This window comes from Larus michahellis, chromosome 7 (assembly GCF_964199755.1).
Source record: "Larus michahellis chromosome 7, bLarMic1.1, whole genome shotgun sequence".
NCBI lineage: Eukaryota > Metazoa > Chordata > Aves > Charadriiformes > Laridae > Larus > Larus michahellis.
The window spans coordinates 12,157,636-12,175,591 of NC_133902.1; the positions used below are offsets into that span (position 1 = coordinate 12,157,636).

General features: G+C 65.6%; 1 protein-coding gene across 3 annotated transcripts; it reads right to left on the reverse strand.

Moving 5' to 3' along the window:
- Nucleotides 1-2,343: 2,343 nt before the first annotated feature.
- On the reverse strand, nt 2,344-16,285 carry SEPTIN4 (septin 4). 3 transcript variants are annotated; one of them, XM_074595221.1, is made up of 12 exons: nt 16,195-16,285; nt 10,494-10,793; nt 10,167-10,260; nt 9,955-10,041; nt 8,953-9,076; nt 8,624-8,758; nt 8,417-8,534; nt 7,963-8,064; nt 7,484-7,580; nt 7,172-7,334; nt 4,558-4,657; nt 2,344-4,254 (listed from the first exon to the last, which is right to left on the reverse strand). In XM_074595221.1, the coding sequence occupies exons 1-12, from the start codon at nt 16,195-16,197 to the stop codon at nt 4,195-4,197; spliced, it is 1,383 nt and encodes a 460-aa protein (XP_074451322.1). In that variant the 5' UTR covers nt 16,198-16,285; the 3' UTR covers nt 2,344-4,194. The 3 variants fall into 3 exon arrangements, with proteins under 3 accessions (XP_074451322.1, XP_074451321.1, XP_074451323.1); XM_074595220.1 differs by lacking the exon at nt 16,195-16,285 and adding an exon at nt 11,030-11,238; XM_074595222.1 differs by lacking the exons at nt 2,344-4,254; nt 4,558-4,657 and adding an exon at nt 6,093-6,236 and having other exon boundaries at nt 16,195-16,282.
- Nucleotides 16,286-17,956: the final 1,671 nt, after the last annotated feature.

The following is a 17,956-nucleotide window of genomic DNA, read 5'->3' on the forward strand; positions in this document are numbered from 1 at the left end:
TAGATAGATAGACAGACAGACAGACAGACAGATAGAATAGATGAGTGGATGGATGGATGGATGGATGGATGGATGGATGGATGGATGGATGGATGGATGGAAAGATAGATAGAATAGATGAGTGGATGGATGGATAGATAGATAGATAGATAGATAGATAGATAGATAGATAGATAGATAGATAGATAGATGAGTGGATGGTTGGATGGGTGGATGGATGGATAGATAGACAGACAGAAAGATAGATAGAAAGAGAATAGATGAGTGGATGGATGGATGGATAGATAGATAGAAAGATAGAATAGATGAGTGGATGGAGGGGGGATGGAGGGTGGGATGGATGGAGGGATAGATAGATAGAAAGAACAGATAGATGAGTGGAGGGAGGGAGGGAGGGAGGGAGGAAGGGCTGATTGGAGGGATGTGGTGGGGGTGATGGACGGATGGATGGATGGATGGAGGGATAGATAGATAGATGAGTGGATGGATGGATGGATGGAGGGACAGATATAGATAGAGAGATAGATAGATGAGTGGATGGATGGAGGGAGGGAGGAGGAAGGAATGATTGCAGGGATGTGGTGGGGGGGATGGAGGGGGGGATGGATGGAGGGAGGGAGGGATAGATAGAATGAACGCATAGATAGATAGAATAGATAGATGATTGGATGGATGGATGGATGGATGGAGGGATAGAATGAATAGATATATAGATAGAATGGATAGATGAGTGGATGGAGGGAGGGAGGGAGGGAAGGATGGTTGGAAGGATGTGGTGGGGGGCTCTGAGGGCTTGGGGGGTGCCTGGGAATGTGTTTCTCCTCAGCACCCCACATCGCAGCTCTGCAGGCTGCAGGGGGACAGGTACAGCCCCGTGCCACATGCATGATGGCTGCTGCTGGGTGTCACAGCAAGGGACCCAGACCCATCCCTGGAGCCAGGCCTACACAAGCGTGGGCACCCTCCCAAACTGCTGGCCCCCCCCAACGCCGCTCCTGTGCACCCCCCACTTGCTGCCACCCCCAGCCAGGCACAGCGGGGCTGGGCTGTGCCGGGGTCTGCTGGGTCACAGCGGGGTTCGGCTGGGGGCGGGTCTGGGGAGAACTGTCGGGCACATCCCTGTGCTGGGATCAGCCCAAACAGCACAGTGCGGAGGAGAGTGGGGGGCGGGGGGGATAGTGGGGGGCAAGGGGGAAAGTTGGGGGGGGGGGGCAGGGGGAATAGTGGGGAGATGGCAGGATGTAGGGAGGATAGTGTGGTGCAGGAGAGGAGAGCAGGTTGCAGAGGAGGATAGAAGGGAGCAGCAGGGAGGATAGCAGGGTGCAGGGGGGGACAGCAGGGTGCAGGGGGGGGACAGCGGGGGGATAGCAGGGTGCAGGGGGGGACAGCAGGGTGCAGGGGGGGACAGCGGGGGGATAGCAGAGTGCAGGGGGGGACAGCAGGGTGCAGGGGGGGATAGCGGTGTGCGGGGGGGGACAGCGGGGGGATAGCAGGGTGCAGGGGGGGGGCAGCGGTGTGCAGGGGGGGGACAGCGGGGGGATAGCAGAGTGCAGGGGGGGATAGCAGGGGGATAGCAGAGTGCAGGGGGGGATAGCAGGGTGCAGGGGGGGGACAGCGGTGTGCAGGGGGGGACAGCGGGGGGATAGCAGGGTGCAGGGGGGGGCAGCGGTGTGCAGGGGGGGATAGCGGTGTGCGGGGGGACGATGCCCTCTGGAAGGCAGGTAGAGGCACAGCTCTCACCCCTCCCGCTGCCACTCTGCCACCGCCCCCCGACTCCTATCGCTTCACCCCGGCAGCTCCTGGTGAAGCCAAACTGGGGTAACTGGGCCTTGGCACTCGCAGGGGAGGCCCAGCCATGCCGAGCACCCGCCGTGTCTCCCAGCAGGGCTCACCCCACCGTGGGGGGGTGGTGCAAGGATGCCCGGGGGGCAGCAGGTGGAGGGCAGTTCCATCCCCTGGCTCGGGCTCCCTGCTCTGCCCCCCCAGTTCCCATCCCAGCCCCGACACCAGCAGCGCCCGGGGGCAATGGGACCCCAAGGCAGCGCAGGAGGGGGACATGAGCCAGCAGCAGGCAGGGGGGGACCTGCTCCTTGTGCCCCACCTCAGCCCCAGAGCTGGGTGCCATGGGGCTCTCCCACCCCACCCCAAGCTGGGTGCCCCTGTGGGTGCAGCACAAACACACCCACCCCACCCCACCCCAGTATCCATTTTGAGCCTTTGCAGGGAAAACGGGAGCCAGGAGCATGAGGCCACGGGACCGGCCACCCTCAGCCCCTCTCCTCGCCTGCCCCGGGACATGGGGACCCAGCGCCCATGCGGAAACGACTCGGGGTTGCAGACAAGCCGGGTCAGCCATATTTATTGAGAACAGTTGTGGAGGGATAAAAATATTTCCACTAGCTCTATAAGAATTTATAAACCTATACTCTGCTTATCCTTTAATAAATGCCTCTATGACCGTCATGCGAAGGTAGGTACTTCTGTAAGAAAATAGCAAGATTAAAAAAAGGAAAGCGCTAATACACCCTGCGGGGCCCTGCCCAGGGGGTCCCTGCCCGGGGGGGGCCAGAGGACCCTCTGGCTGGTGTGGGGACGCGGGTGGCACATGCCGGAGGCTGCCCCAGCACCCCGCAGCACCCACCCCACGCCTCGGCCGCACGCGGCCCCTGCCAGCCAAGCCGCCTGGATGCAAACCCTCGCCCGGAGGTGAACCCGCCCGGGGGACCCCGTTTTGAGTGGTCCTGCCAGGGAGGGGACGCGTCCCCATGCCAGAAAGCTCCCGGTGACCCCACTGCTCCCCAGTTCTGCCTCCACTCTGCAGCCTCGCCATCCCCTTTTGTCTTCGCCCATGCCCAGAAGGGAGCAGGGAGCAGGGGCGGGGTTTGGGTCCCTCTCCCCAGGGATGCCCTGTGCCTGCTGGCCAGGAGGTGCGGGCCAGGGCTCGCCCCAGGGACACACAAAGGTGCTTTGCTGGGAAGCAACATGGATGGGGACATCCTGGGAGAACACAGGGACATGACATAGTACTTCGGGGGAAAGCAACACAGATGGGGACAGCCTTGGGGCGGGACACGCTGCAGTGCTCTGCAGGGCAGCAACACCGCCGGGGACATCACGGGAACACTGGGAAGCAACACGGGTGGCGAGATCCTTGGGGGGGACGCAGCGATGCTCTGCCTGGAAGCAGCAGGGACAGGGACGTCCTGGGGACACACAGGGACACCACAGACAAGCGAGTGGCAGCAGCGGCCAAAACACCAGCGAGGGACGATGCTGTTGCCGCGGGTCAGGAGGCACCGCGGGCAGCAGGACAGTCGTTATTGCTTTACAGGGCCAACACCAAGGGCAGGCCAGGCTGGGGACCCGGCCTCTGATTTGGGGTTCAAAGGACTTTGTCCAGGGACTGTGATTCCCCAGTGCTCCCCATGCCATGGCTCTCCCCACCGCCCGGGGACACGGGGTGCTCCCAAGGGGCGACACTTGGTGGGGACAGGGACCCTGCGGAGGACACAGGGCTGGACGCCGCCGAGCTTCAGTCCCTCCTCACAGCAGTGTTGGCATGAAGGCGGCCAAGGGCCCAGGTGCTCACTGTCACCCTGGCAGGGACACTGGCGGCCCCTACGTCCCCTCGGTCACCTGTGGTCCCCAGGAGCTGCTGTCCCTCCGTGCCAGCCAAGTGCTGGGGGGGGGGGGGGGGGGGGGCAACCTTGTCCCCCACAGCAGGGCAGCTGGGGGCTTGTGGGGGAGCGGGGGGGCTGGGACCAATCCCCCCCCCTTTCCTCTTGCCTTAAGCACGGGCCAAGCGGAGGACAGCGGCTGTAAGCAGGCAGCCTGAGGTGACATGGGGACAAGGGACACAATGTGGAGAGCTGGCCGGTGGCCCTCCCCAGAGCTGCAGGGCAAACAGAGAAAGCCAAAGCTGAGGGGACAAAGCTGTGCCCAGCCTGGGGGGGGTGGGGGGGAGCTGAGGAGGCACCCAGCCAGGACAGGGTGCAGGGGACTCCAGGACCCGGTGCCTGTTCCCTCGCTGTCCCGGTTGGATAAGGCGATACCACAGCAGCTTAAGGTGGCGGGTGCGGTGTTGGTACCGAGTCTCGCAGCGGGGCCGGGGCAGGATGGAGCGTGATGTAAACATTTCTGATCTGGGGGATGGGGGGGGGGGGGGGGGGGGGGGGCAGGAGGAGGAGGAGGGGGCTAGTGCGAGTCTTTCATCTGCTTCTGGATCTTCTGGAGCATCTCCTGCATCCGCCGCAGCTGGAAGGGAGCAGAGCAGGGATCATGGGCGGGGAAGGGCTGGCATCCCCCAGCCACCCCAGCTCCCTTGCAAACGTATTTGGGTCAAGCATCCCAAACGGACTGGGATCCCTGAGAACTGCGAGCTGGTGGGGGGAGAACCCCTCTGCTGCCCCTCTGACACCTCCTCACCCTGGCCTGAGGGGCAGCAGCCTCCAGGATGGGGCAAGGAAGGGTGGCCCCAAGCGGCTGTGCCAGCGCTGGGGACGGGGACGTGGTTGAGGGGGTGATCGGGGCGGGGGCTCAGCCCTCCCCCCCACTCACCTCCTCGTCCTTTTCCCGGATGAGCTTCTCTGTCTCCGCGTCCGGCACCGGGGGGATGACAGGGATGGGGAAATCTGTCCCGCTCTCCCGGGTCAGCTTGCTGCGGGCAGAGAGAGGAGGTGAGGATGCTGTCACAGCCCTGCCACCCCCCGCTCCCCACCAGGGGACAGTCCCCCAGGGGTGTTGCAGCCTCAGAGACCCCAAACCTTGCAGGTACCCAACACCCACCAGCACAGACCCTGAGCCAGCATCACTCCGGGCTTTTTTCCAGGTGGGGGACATAGGACCAGCTCCAAGCATCCCTCCAAACCTCACCCCCCCACCTCCCCCCAACCTGCCATGCACCAGTTTGGGGGGGACCCAGGGAGGCACCACCAGAGCAAGGGGTACCAGGGAACCCTCCACCAGGGTGCAGAGCCCTGCCTGCCTTTCTCCACGCTCTCCCATTTTGGGAACCATCCCACTGGATGCTCAGAGCCGGCATCCCCCCCGAGCCAAATATTTTCCTCTGCTGCTTTAAAAACATCTTAAATTCAGCACCTGCCTTCTCTCCCATGGCCCCAGACGCGCTGCAGGATGGGGTCCCTGGGCACCCCGCTGCCCAGCCAGCCCCAGGGATGCTCCCGCACCCCTTTTCCCGAGCATCGGCTCCCACTCAAGCCCATCCCTGCTGGGGGGAGCCGGAGGCATCCCTGGGGCCGCCCCACCACGAAGGATCGCAGCCAACTGAATCGATGGCTTCTCCCATGCCAACGGCAATGGGGAGGGACGAGCTCTCCCAACCGGGTCCCTGTGGATGCCACGTGCCACCCCAGTGGGTGACGACATGGCTGGGACACCGCCACCATGGCTGGCAGGTGTCACGCGTGCCGCCACGTGTCACTGGAACGTGCCACTGCCGGTGCAGCCCCTCCCACGTAAAGGGGTGATGGACTCGGCGGATGTTGCACAGGGGCTGGGCCACCTCTGCCCTGCGGGGTCCCCTTGTGCTGGGGGGGGGGGCTGTGCCAGCGTGCCATGGCAAGGGAGGGGGTTTGGCCGTGTTTTGAGCCGCTTTGGAAGTCACTGCCCGTTGTCATGGCTCCCTGCCGTAGGGGGGCCCGGTGTGGGGGGAGCATTGAGCTCCTTCTAGCCCTGGCAGCAAGACCAGGCTTGAGCCGGGCACTGGCAATGGGGCGAGCAGCTTCACCAGTCCGGGAAAGACTGTCCATCGCTGCCTCCTGCACCCCAAAATCGCATCCCCCTGGGATGGCAGGACGATGGGGGTGCCCTCGCCCTGTATCCCTTCCCTTGGGCAGCCCTCCACTGGGAAAAGCTGGGTGCCACCAAACGTTGACACATCCCTCCAACCCCACCTTGCCTGGGGGAGCCGGGGCGACGTCGCCGGCACACAGTGTCCTCCCGGCACCGCCAGTGGCACCGGCACCCCAAGGGCAACTTGTGGGGACAACGGGTGGTGGGTGGCCACGGGGCTGGCTCTCCCCGAGAGAGGCTGCCCGGCCCTTGCCTGGGCACAGAAGGACCGAGACAGGGTTGGATACCAGCAAGTTCTTTATGTAGGGCTCAGGGGGACGGGCAGGGGGAAGAGGACGGCGGGGGCCAAGCACGGCCCCGGCCAGGTCCTGGCTCAGTCGGCGGAGCAGTCGGCGCAGCACAGCCTCAGCGCAGAGGGATGCCGCCTTCGCCGGCGGCACGTATGGAGAGACCAGCTTAGAGGAACCTACAGCCACCGCCAGCCCCCCGCCAGCACTGCTGCTTTGTTGTCTCCCCACCCCTCCCCAGCCTCTGCTTGCTCCCGCACCGCTCCATGCCCCTGCACGGAGGGTCCCACTGGGGACCCTGCTGTGGGAGGCTTCCCCCAGCATCTTTGGGGTGGGGGGCTAAATGGGATGCGGGTGCCATGAATCCAGCTGGTACTGGCAACTGCGCCCCAGCAGCGGCTGCTTGCTTGGCTCCTGCTCTGGCCCCAGAGCCCGCAGGGATGCAGGGTCCCCCCCCACTGCTTGAGCATCCCCCCCCCAGCCAGTCCCAGGAGGATGCGGGGGGGTCTCCCTCATTGCCAAAGCGTCCCCCGAGACACATCCAGCTGAGGCGGGGGTGGGGATGCAGGGTCCTTGCTGCTGGTGCATCCCCGCCCCGGCCAGCCCTGGGGGGACACAGGGTTCCCCTTGCTGCTGGAGCATCCCTCCCCAGGGCCAGCCCCAGCCCTGGGGGGATGTTAAGGTCCCCCCCATCATTACCAGTGCACACACACACACACCCCCAGCCCTGGGGGGACGCAGGGTCCCTCTCGCTGCTGGTGCAGCCCCCCCTAAGACAGACCCAGCCCTGGGGGGACAACAGGGTCGCCCCCATCGCTGCCAGAGCAGCGCCCACCCCAGCCCCCCCAATGGCACAGGAACGGTCCCCCACCACATTGTGCCTCCCCATCGCATCACCGAGTCTTCCTTCCCCAGCCCACCACGCTGCCCAGCATGGACCCTCACACAACCCCAACCCCCCCCGCCCCTGAGATCACCACTTGCTGGGTCACCCCAAAGAGAGGGGAGACACCCCCCACCACCACCACCCCCTGCACACCCCCCAGCCTGGCACCCCGCTCCCAGCCCCGTACTTGCGGTTCCTCTCTTTCACCACCATGCGGGTCATGCTCTGGATGCACTGCGTGCGGTAGTTCTCGTAGTGGGTTTCCCTCGTCACGTCCTTGAGGTCCTGCATGTGGGTCCTCACCAGCATCGTCCGCAGCTTCACGAAGTCGCAGTGGGACAGGTTCTCCACTGTGGGGGAGCCTGGGGTCAGGGAGCCACAGCCAGCCCCCCACGTCCCCCTGAGCGCCCCCCAGAAGCTGAGCAGCATGGAGGTGGGGCATGCGATATCCCCATCCCACCAGGGCTGGTGGGACACCAGGGACACAGCCCAGCGTTACCTTCCACGATGCCCCAGGGGTAGAGGCGCCCACGGACACGCCGGCCTTTGGCCTCCACAACTGTGTTGCTGCCGATGACAGCGAAAGGGATGCTCTCCTGCAAGAGGACGGGGGGGTTAGCAGGGCTTGGTCCTGCCCACCCAGCCCACATCCCTCCACATGTATCTCCTCGGCTGGATCCAGCACCATTTGCCAAGATATTCCCAAGCCTCCCCGGGCTTCAGAGAGCCCCAGGTGGGATGGCAGCAGTCACTGCATGGGTTTCTCCACCCTGGCCCCATCCCACCAAGCTGCAGGTGGCACTTGGGGGGGTCTTGGTGATGCATCTGGGGAGTGCGATATGTACCAACCCCACCATGCTGGGGATGCCAGAGGGCTTGTGTGGCCCCAAAGAGTCCCAAGGGTACTCCAGGATGACGTGTCCTCCTGGCCATGGGGCCCTGCTCCTCCAAGGACGGAGCTGGAGGAGCCAGACCCACCTTCAACGCCTGGTCCTGCAGCTTGAACTCCTCATCCTCATCTGAGTCGCACTCAGGGAACTGGTAGATGCGGATGCCGTAGTGGTCGATCTCCTCCCGGATCTGGAGGCAGACAGCCCCACTGAGGGCAGGACTCTAGCCCTTGGAAATGGGGTGGGAAGCACCACACAGCGCTGGTGTTCCCCAGGGACCCACAAAAGCCTGTCCCCGCCCCCCCCAAGAATAAGTGTCACAGACGCCCCTCCAGACCCTTCCAGCCCCCAGCTGAGCACCAGGGAAGATGTGTCCTTGGTGGCCATGTGGGCAACATGGTACTCCGCAGTGCTGCGAACATGACAAACTCTGGGCAGGGGATGGAGAGAGTCCCCAGCTGAGTGGGGACACCAGCCCCCAGGGCACCCCCATCCCCAGGGACCTGCTGGGATGGCTCCAGGCTGGACCAACCTCCCTTTACCTTGTTCTTCATTCGCTCCACCTCGGCGGGGGTCAGGGCGTCAGCCTTGGCCAGCACAGGCACGATGTTCACCCGCTGGTGCAGGGCTCTCATGAACTCCACATCCATGGGCCGGAGCCTGTGGGGGATGCCCGGTGAGCACTGTCCTACCAAGCCCCTTCCGCAGCCCCCCTCCATCCCGGCAGCGCAGGCAGGGGCTGCCCGTACCCATGGCCGAAGGGCGAGATGAAGTAAATGCAGCAGTGGACGCGGTTGTCCTGGATGTTTTTCCTGTTGAGGCCACTTTCATCACGGAAATACTGCTCAAACTGCTGGTCGATGTAGTCGGCCACCGGCTTCCAGCTGTAAGGACAGGGAGGTGACCATCAGAGTCCCCCCTGCAGGACCCCCCGGCTTTCCCTGGATCCGCAGCTCAACCCCTCCCATGGCTCAGCATCCCACCCCGAGGGGCCATGGGCATCCCACCCCGAGGAGCCACTGGCACCCGTGGTGGCACTGCCCAGCCCCGGGGAGACCCCCCCACCCATGGGACGCACCACTCAGTGTTGTTGACAGCATCACCAAAGCCCGGTGTGTCCACGATGGTCAGGCGCAGCTTGACACCCTTCTCCTCAATGTCCACCACGTGCTTGGTGATCTCCACCGTCTGCGTGATACGCTCTGCAGCAGCAGGAGACACGGAGACGGCGGGGGACACGCCAGGCGAGTGACAATGGGGGTGACACAGGGAGATGCTCCAACCCCCAGGTGTCACCCTCCACCTTGGAGGGCTGGGGTGGCTTTGCAGGATCAGCCCCCACGAGTGCCAGGGTCCGGCACCAAGACAGGATGCTCTGTGCCACAAACGCCCGCATCCCAACACGGATATGCGCCCCTCCCTCGGTGGCTGTGCCATCGCCACCCTGTGACAGCCTGGCTCCGGCATCACAGGGTCTGCTGGGCCCAGGCATCACTGCGGGAGCATTTCTGGCTCCGTGTGGCCCCACGGCTCCGGCACTGTGCGTGCCCCTTTGCCCCCAGGACCCCTCCACGTCCCCGCATCCTCAAGGATGCTCCTGCTGCCTCCCGTGCACGCAGCCACGGGCGTTTTGGCTTTTGCTCCGAGCAACGGAAACAAATCAAATAACCTCCTCAAAACAAATCAAGCAAATGCCTCAAGCCCCTGGGGATTTGGGCAAGTTTGGGCAATTTTAAATTCACAAACTGGCCGCAGCTGAACCAGCACTGTGCCCTGGACCCCGACTGGCCGCAGCCTCTTGGATCCAGCTGATCCCCAACAAGCTGGGGCTTGTTTTCCCAGTGGGCACAAAGACCCTGTGGGGGTCCCGGTGCCAGGCGGGGGGGGCGGGGGGGGGTCCCCCCGCTGCCTTGGAGCGGTCCCCAGTGCCAGCAGGCAGCTGGCAACGTGCCACACGTGGCTTTGGAGACCCGGAGGAACCCGGCTGGGCAGGGAGAGGGGATGCAGCCCCCCAGGATCTCTGCCACCACCCCACCCCCCCCACCTCCAGGACACCCCCCCACTGGGACCATCCCCTCACCTTCAGCGTTCAGCAGCTTGCGGTCCCTGTACATGTCCGTCAGGAAGAGGCTGTTGACCAGGGTGGACTTGCCCAGCCCAGATTCCCCTGGGACAAAGCGACAAAGGTGAGGAGGGGGCAGCCGCTACCCGCCCCCCGCTCCATGACTTTTGGGATCCGGGGGGGGGGGTCAGCATCCTCCGTGCCAGGCTCACCCCCCGCCCCCTCCATACCTGCCACCATGAGGGTGAAATCGAAGCCCTTCTTCACCGACTTCCGATGGACCTGGTTGGGCAGCGTGGCGAAGCCCACGTACTCCTTGTCATCCTGTGGGCAGAGGGGACATGGCACAGGGATCGCCACCATCCCACCCCGTCCCCTCATCCTGGCAGGCCACCCCCTTGCCTGCACCCCCCCAAAGTGGTCCTGCAGGGTCAGAGCACTGCAGGATGCGGCCAAAGCCTGCCCAAACCCCTTGGGTTGGGAGGGTGAGAATGGCCTCCACAGCGACTCCTGCAGCCCCTCGCCCCACATCCCCTCCCCACAGACACATCCTGCACCTCGGAGGAGTCGTAGGGGTCCAGCTGCCCCCAGGGGCTCCGCGGGCGGTTGGGGCTGGGGGGTGGGGGGGCGGCGATGTGCTGCTGGAAATCCGAGGGCCGAGACCGGGAGAAGATCCTGGCGTCCCTCTCGTCGGCAGGTTCGTCAGGGGGGACCCTGCCCATGCCGCAGAGGGGGTGGCCGGGCTCCCGCCGGCTCTCCGGGGGCTCCACCTTCCTGGGGCTGTCAGCCGGTGGGCAATCCCGTAGGAACTGGGTCAGCTCAGCCTCCTCCGAGTCCTCCTTCAGGAAACGCTTTATCTGGGGACCAAAACAGGAAGGGACAGAAATGGTGGCAGTGCCAGCCTGAGGTGGCATTGCCCGACTCAGCGTCACAAGCCCCTCAGCCACAGCAGCCAGACACATGCACCCCAAGGATAGCAGAGATGGGAGGAGAGGGAGGACATGTCCACCCCAGGGGACAGGCCACCACCCTGGGGACAGCCATGGGGATGGCAGTGGGGACGGCCATGGTCCTATGCCCCCTAGGCGCTTACAGCTGGCAGTGCGGGGATGGCAGCTGGCTCCTGGTGCTCCAGGGGACAGGGATGGGGACCTTCCCCCTGGGCACCCCGCCGCTCCTCGGGGTCTTCTGGGGTGGCCAGGACCCCCACACATCCCATGGCCTGCCAGGAGGACAGGGAGGAGGAAGAGACACCAAGAAGAGATGAACAGCAGCAGTGGAGGAGCTGGAGGGGGGGCCAGACCCAGGGGGGCAGCGGAGGGTGGGCAGGGGTCTGCCTATGCCCCCCTGCCTGCCCGCTCGCAGGGTCTCAGCGTGGGTGATGGCACAAGGGGGTCCCATCCCTGCAGCCCCGAGGGACCCGACCTGCAGCCATCACCAACCCCACAGGCAAAGGGCTCAGGGCAGCGGAACCTGCCGGGCAAAGGGGCTACAAACCCCATGGCCACACTCAGGCCGTGTCCTCACATGCACCAGGACCCCGACACCCCCTTCTCCTGCCTCTGCCCATCCCGGAGCCAGTGCAGGCAGCAGCCCCAGGCAGGGATGGGGGGGGTGGGGGGGTGGAGGGGGGCCAGGCACAGTGGCCCCCGAGCCGGTGACCCTGCGGGGTGGTGGGGCTGGGATGAGGGACGGCGGGACTGGGACGGCTCCACATCCTGTTTACAAGCGCTGGCGGGAGGAGACGCGTTCCCAAGGGCATGTCCGGCAGCAGCTCCCGCGGAACCAAGCCCTTCTGCCAGCAGGCACTCGGGTCCCCTATACCCCGCTACGACAACTGGCATGACACCTCAGGTCCGTGGGTAGGGAGACCCCCAAATGGGGGGCACACAGGGTCAGGGGGAGCCCCCGACTCTGCAGACTCACACCTGGGGGTCAGTGCCCCCCCCCCCGGGGTGGGAGCCTCAAGGCAAGAGTCCTCCATGGGGACACGCGTCCTCCCCTGTCCCTTGTCCCCGCTCCATCGGCGGGGAGGGCAGCCGTGCCGGCGGCAAGGCGAGATGCACCGAATTAGCGGGCTGGAAACAAGGTCACGGCGCTGCCGGGGCTGCGCGCTCGCACGCCTGCCCCCAGCTCCCCGGTACCCCTGCAGCCACCAGCATGGTGCTCGGTGGCAGGGACTGCGGGGGGCAGCGGGTGCCCTCATGGCAGAGGCTGTGGGGGCCCCACACTCCCCTCTCCCCCAGCAGGTCGATAGCATTCAGTGGGTCTGTGTCACTGCAGCATCCTCTTCCTCACCGACCTTGACCTGGGGTGGGGGCTCAGCACCAGCCCCCACCACAGCACAGCCTGACTGGGGGCTGCACAGGGATGCGAGACGATGCCACCACTGCCAAGGGCTCCCGGCCCCGCTGCCGCTCCATCCCATGGGGGCTCCAGCCCTTCGGGGCTCCCCCTCCCCAGAGAAAGCGATGGCCTCGGTGATGCTGTGCCATGGGGTGGGTTTGCACCGCATCCTCGGGGGTCCCGCAGCAAGCGCATCCCCCAGCAAGGCTGTCCCGGGGACAGAGCATCAGCTGTGGCACTTCCCCGCAGCAGCGGGGTGCTCCGCGTCCCCCATCTCCACCTGCCCCCTCTCTCGCCCTGCCGGGGAGGGATGCTGCCCCCGTACCTCTTGCCCAGGCTGCAGCTCGGGGCAGGTGGCCATGGCAGAGCTGGTGTCGCCCGCGTCCTGGAGAGGATGCCGAGCGGCACGGCTGAGCTGAGGGATGGGGAGCAGCATTAGCATAACTCCACCCCAGGCAGGCACCAGGGCTGGGGCGCCCACGGCACCCAGCAGCCAGGCACGGCCCCTGTTGGGTGCTGGGGGGCAGGACCAGCGGGGGGGGGCACAGACAGGGGGAGCCAAGGCCAGCTCCTGCCCAGTTGTGGAGACGTCAAGGACCAGCAAAGCATCATTAGCCAGAGAGGCGGCAAGGCAGGTCCTGGGGGACTGCATGACCACCGGCACCCCTGGGCTGAGCACACAGCTTGGCTACAGCCCAGGAGGACGTTCAGCCCTGGCAATCACCTCCATCCCAGGACAAAAACCTCCTCCATCCCAGTGCACAGCAGATCCTCTCCCACTCCCCACCCTGGAGTAACCCGCAGCCATCCCAGCAGGCCCCCAGCCCTCTTTGAGGAGAGAAACCCAATTTTCCATAAAAGACAGCTTGAAAACTCAAACACTTTTGTGCTTGACAACCCACACAGCTCCAAGTTGCTGCTCCAGCTATGCCTGCTGGGTCTGGCTGGGAGAAGGAGGGATGATGCCCACCACAGGGATCTCTGGCAGAAGCTCCAGAGGTCCTGCCTTGGCTTCCCTGGCTCATCCTTGGGGAGGTAAAGGGTTAACAGTGCCCCGGGAGGAGCCGAGGGAGGGCACCTGAGCTGTCACTGTGGGGGGGTCACCCGGGATGGTGATTCACCTTGATGCATGTCAAGATGCATCAGAGCAGCTCAGGCGCGGGGTCACTTGGCCACAGAAGGGCTTCGTTCGCCAGGAAAGTGCTGAAAAACCCCAAAGCATCAGCTGGGGCTGGGACAGGCGCCAGGAACCGCGAGTCGGCAGGTGCAGAGTGGGCCCTGAATGCTCTTGTGCCGGACCCCAGCAACCCTGGGTCCCAGCCACTCTCCTAACCCTGGGCTCTCCCCCCACCCAGCTTTGAGGCCACTCAACCCCGGTGGCAGAGATGCCACCATACCCTCCTGGCCTCAGCCATCCCTGCTCAGCCCGCTCCCACCATCCCTGGCTGACACTGCACCTCCCCGATTGTTTTGCAGCCCTTTTTCCCCGCACCATCACAGGCTGCAGCACCCCCCCACCACCCCAGCCAGGCTCTGCACCCTATCAGCGGTGCCCCTCGCCCCCCAGACCCCTCCTGCCGGGTGTAGCAAAGTTCTCCTACAACACCCACCACTTTCCAACCGTCCCACTCCCGGCAGGAGCAGGGATTTACCGCAGCGAGAGCCTGGGGCAGCGCTGGTGTCCCCATAAGCGGATTACGCGCCCAGCTGCCTGCGAGCCGGCTCTTGGCGACGGGGCTGTCACCGGCCCAGCAGCTCCAGCGAAGGTGGCACTCGCTCTGCCGCGTCCCCGCCTGTCACACTGCATCACACCTTCCCCTCGCGGTGACAGCCCGAGGCCACGGCAGAGAGGGACACTGGGGCAGCAGGCAAAGCCCCAGCTGGGAACGCCTCCGGCTGCCCCTTTGCATCTTTCTGCCTGGCACCACATTCCCATGGGATGCATTTTCCCAGCCTGTTTCTGCAGGGAAAGGAAGGGAAGGTCCCAGTGAGATGCTGTCCCCGCAGCCAGGCTGGACGAGGTGTCCCCAGCCCACCCAAAGGTGACATCCAGATGTGCCACCCACGGCACAGCACCCACCGCTCCACCACAGCTGAGCATCCCAGGCGCAAACACCCTGTCCCAAAGGCACGAGCTCCACATGGGACAAGGGCACGGTGGCCCCCACCAAAGCCCAGCTCTGCCGGGACCAGCTTCGCTCTTCCCCAGGGCAGGCAACACCTGGGCTGCCTCCGGATGCACAGGACGCTCCTGCCGGCGTGCTGTAATCGAGTGTCTCACCCCCAGCTCTCCCCTCCCATCCCATCAGCAACACCCCAGTTGGGAAACTGAGTCTACCACCAGCTTTAACAGCTTGATGGACACAAAGGCAGGCAGCGGCACAGGTCCCCGGCCGGGCAGGGTGTCAGCACCAGGCGGGTGAGCACGCGGGATGAGAGCCTTTCCCACACATCCCCCAGTGCAGCAGCTCCAGCCCCTTTCCTGCAGGGAACCCTAAAGCTCAAGGGACCTACAAGCGCCTGCGCAAGGACCCCAGGATGGGACCATGCGCGATGGCTCCCTGCGAGCCGACAAGTGACAGCGGGGCCTGTCTGGGCTGGAAACAAGGCGGCGTCTCAGCACGTGGGGACAAGTGAGAAGAACCAGCCCACTAAGAGCCAGGAGCAGAGGTTGAGGGGGACCATTGCTCATCCTGCTTCTCAGAGTGGGCCTTGGACCACTCTGGGGACAGAGGGATGTGGCACCAGTGTCAGCGGACACCAGCTCCACCTCCACAGGTCCTTCTGGATGTGTCCACAGCCGCCTCCAGCCCCAGCTCACCCCACATCTGCGGCCAAACGAACCCAGCTCCTCTCCGGTACACAGCTGCCGCTGTTGTCCTCCCCCCACAAGATGTTTCCAAGCCTGGATCTGTCCATCCCCAAAGCCACAGTTTGGAGCCTTTTCGGGGAAGGCATTCGCCGGCGCCGGTTGCGACACACTCCGCCAGCCGCCCTCCTCTCTGGTTTCACTGCCTCCCGCTCCGGAGGAATGTGCCGGTCCCGTTCCCACGGCGGCTGCCGGGGAAGGACGGCCACGATGGTTCGCACCAAGGGCGACTGTCCCGGTTGCCGCAACCCTGCTGCCACGCGAGCCACAGCCACAACCCTCCATCTCCATCCCCACCCTGGGCATGGCCAGAGCCTCGAGGTCCCTGTGGGGACGTGGCCCTGACAAGCAACTCCTGGGGACCTGCCACCACCAAAGAAGGGTGAGGCAGGACAAGTGACGCAGGACAGGCTCCCCCCGAGCCGGGAAGGCCGTTGGCTGCTCCGGACCTTGCCGGTAACTGCAGAGATGGTTCCGAAGCGCAGCCAGGCTGCGGGCGTGCACGACGGTCCCCGCAGGAGGGCCCGGCCAGCCTGGCAGCGCCACCGGGACCGCAGCCGGGGGGACCTGCCAAAGACACGGCTGGGTGACCGATGCTCCGCTCGGAGCCACCCGAAAGCACACACTGCTCCCCCCCCAACCCTGCCCACACAGGGACACCCCGGGGGTGTCGCAGGTTGCGGGGATGCGCAGGTGCCGCTCAGTGACAGCGTCGCCTTCCCCCCGATGTCACGGTGAGGGGCGGCGGGCAGGGAGTCTCATTGCGTCGTGTCCCCCCCGGCCATCTCCTCCAAGGCTGGTCCCGGGACACTGCCCGCCGGAGGTGGGGGGGGGGCAGAAGGGGCAGGTGCTGCCTCGTCGCCCGTGTCCCCCCCCCTTTATCTGCCCGCCCCGCTGCGGCACCGGCGGCCCCGGCCCGCTCCGCCCCCGCCGCACCGTCACCTTCACGGAGGGCACCGGGCTGCGGGAACGGGCCCGGCCGCCGGTGCGGTGCCGGTGCCGTGCAGCCCGGCTACCCCACCACCACCCGCCGCCGGCCTTACCATGGCTGCGGCGCCGGGCGCCGTCCGGGAGCGGCGGCTGCCGAGCGGCACGGCCGGGCCCCGCCGCCGGGATTAGCAGAAATAGCAGCCGGCGGGGGCGGGGCGGGCGGCGGGCGGGGCGGGGGCGGCCGCTCGGCACCGGGCACGGGCACCGGCACCGGCACCGGCACGGGGTACCGACACCGGCACCGGGCATCACACCGGGCACCGGCATCAGCGTCCAGCATCGGCACCCGGCATCACACCGGGCACCGGCATCAGCGCCCAGCATCGGCACCCGGCATCACACCGGGCATCACACCGGGCACCGGCATCAGCGCCCAGCATCAGCGCCCAGAATCAGCACCGGGCACCACACTGGGCATCACACCGGGCACCGGCATCAGCGCCCAGCATGGGCACTGGGCACTGACACTAGCACCGGGTGTCACACTGGGCACTGGCATCAGCACCAGCATGGGGTACTGACACCAGCACCGGGCATCACACCGGGCACCGGCATCAGCGCCCAGCATTGGCACTGGGCACTAGCATCAGCAGTGGGCATCACACCAGACACCGGCATCAGCACCGGGCACCAACATCAGCACCAGGCATCACACTGGGCACTGGCATCGGCAGCAGCACGGGGTACGGACACCAGCACCGGGCATCACACCAGGCACCGGCATCAGCACCCGGCATTGGCACGGGGCACTGGCATCAGCACCTGCCACCGCACCAAAAACCGGCATCAGCACCAGGCCCTGGCACCTCACCGGGAACTGGCATCAGCACCGGGTACCAGCACCCAGCACTGGCATCAGGCACCGAGCACACTGGGACCAGGTGCTATACACGGGGCACCGGCATCAGCACCCAATACCGGCACCAGGCACTGCACAGTGGGCACGGGGCACTGGCACGAGGCAGCAGCACCAGGCACAGGGTGCCAGCATCGGCACCGGGGCACCAGGACCAAGCACGGGGTAGGGGGCACCAGGGCCTTGGAGCAGGGAAGTGGGTACCAGGAACAGGACACCTGCACCAGGTACAGGGCAGAGGTACTGGTCATTGGCACTGGGTCCCAGATACAGGGCACTGGTACTGGGTACAGGGCACCAGCACCGTGCTCCAGGCGCAGGGTCCCAGCCCAGGGAGCAGGCAGCGGGCGGTGGGTACAAGGCCCCAGCACCAGGCATTGACCTCCCGGCAGCGGGCACCAGTATCAGGCATTGCTCGGCAGGTACCGGGTACTGGGCAGGAGGCACTGGGCACACCAGCCACTGCGTACCGGACACCAGTTAGCAGGTGTTGGGTACTGGAAACCACATACCGGGCGCTGAGCATCACACAGCAGCCATCGGGCACCGCATGCTGGGTACAAGTGACTCAACCAGGCATGGGACACCGGATTCCTTCTTTCCCCAGTGCTCCCTCTGCAAAATCCCAGCCTGCCTCCCCCTCCCGGAGCCTTTCCCAGGGCTGATGGTGGCCGATCCTGCCCCCGGCCCTGCCTTGGCTCGGCTGCGACCGACTGGCAGCTGGAGACCTGGCAGGGGGAGCCAGCAGCCCCGCGGGCTGTGTCCCTGTCCCTGTCCCCATCCTGTGTCAGGGGTTGCAGCCCCTTCCCGGGATGCCCCCGGCCCCATGCCCAGGCTTTCAAAGGCAGTGAGTGGCAGCAGCACGTGGCTGTGTCCCCCCCCGGTCCCCGCCGAGGGCAGGGGAGGACGCTGGCACAGCTGGCCAGGGTGGCATGGGGCGCTTGTGTTCCCGGCCATGA

Bases quoted from the DNA above. Each gene is read 5' to 3' on its own strand.
- SEPTIN4 (XM_074595220.1), bottom strand. From the start codon at position 11,155: ATGGGATGTGTGGGGGTCCTGGCCACCCCAGAAGACCCCGAGGAGCGG. The intron at 10,261-10,493 runs GTGCAGGATGTG...CTCTGCCCACAG, and splicing joins ACCCCTACGACTCCTCCGAG to GATGACAAGGAGTACGTGGG. The intron at 7,581-7,962 runs GTGGGTCTGGCT...GTCCTCTTGCAG, and splicing joins TGCAGGACCAGGCGTTGAAG to GAGAGCATCCCTTTCGCTGT.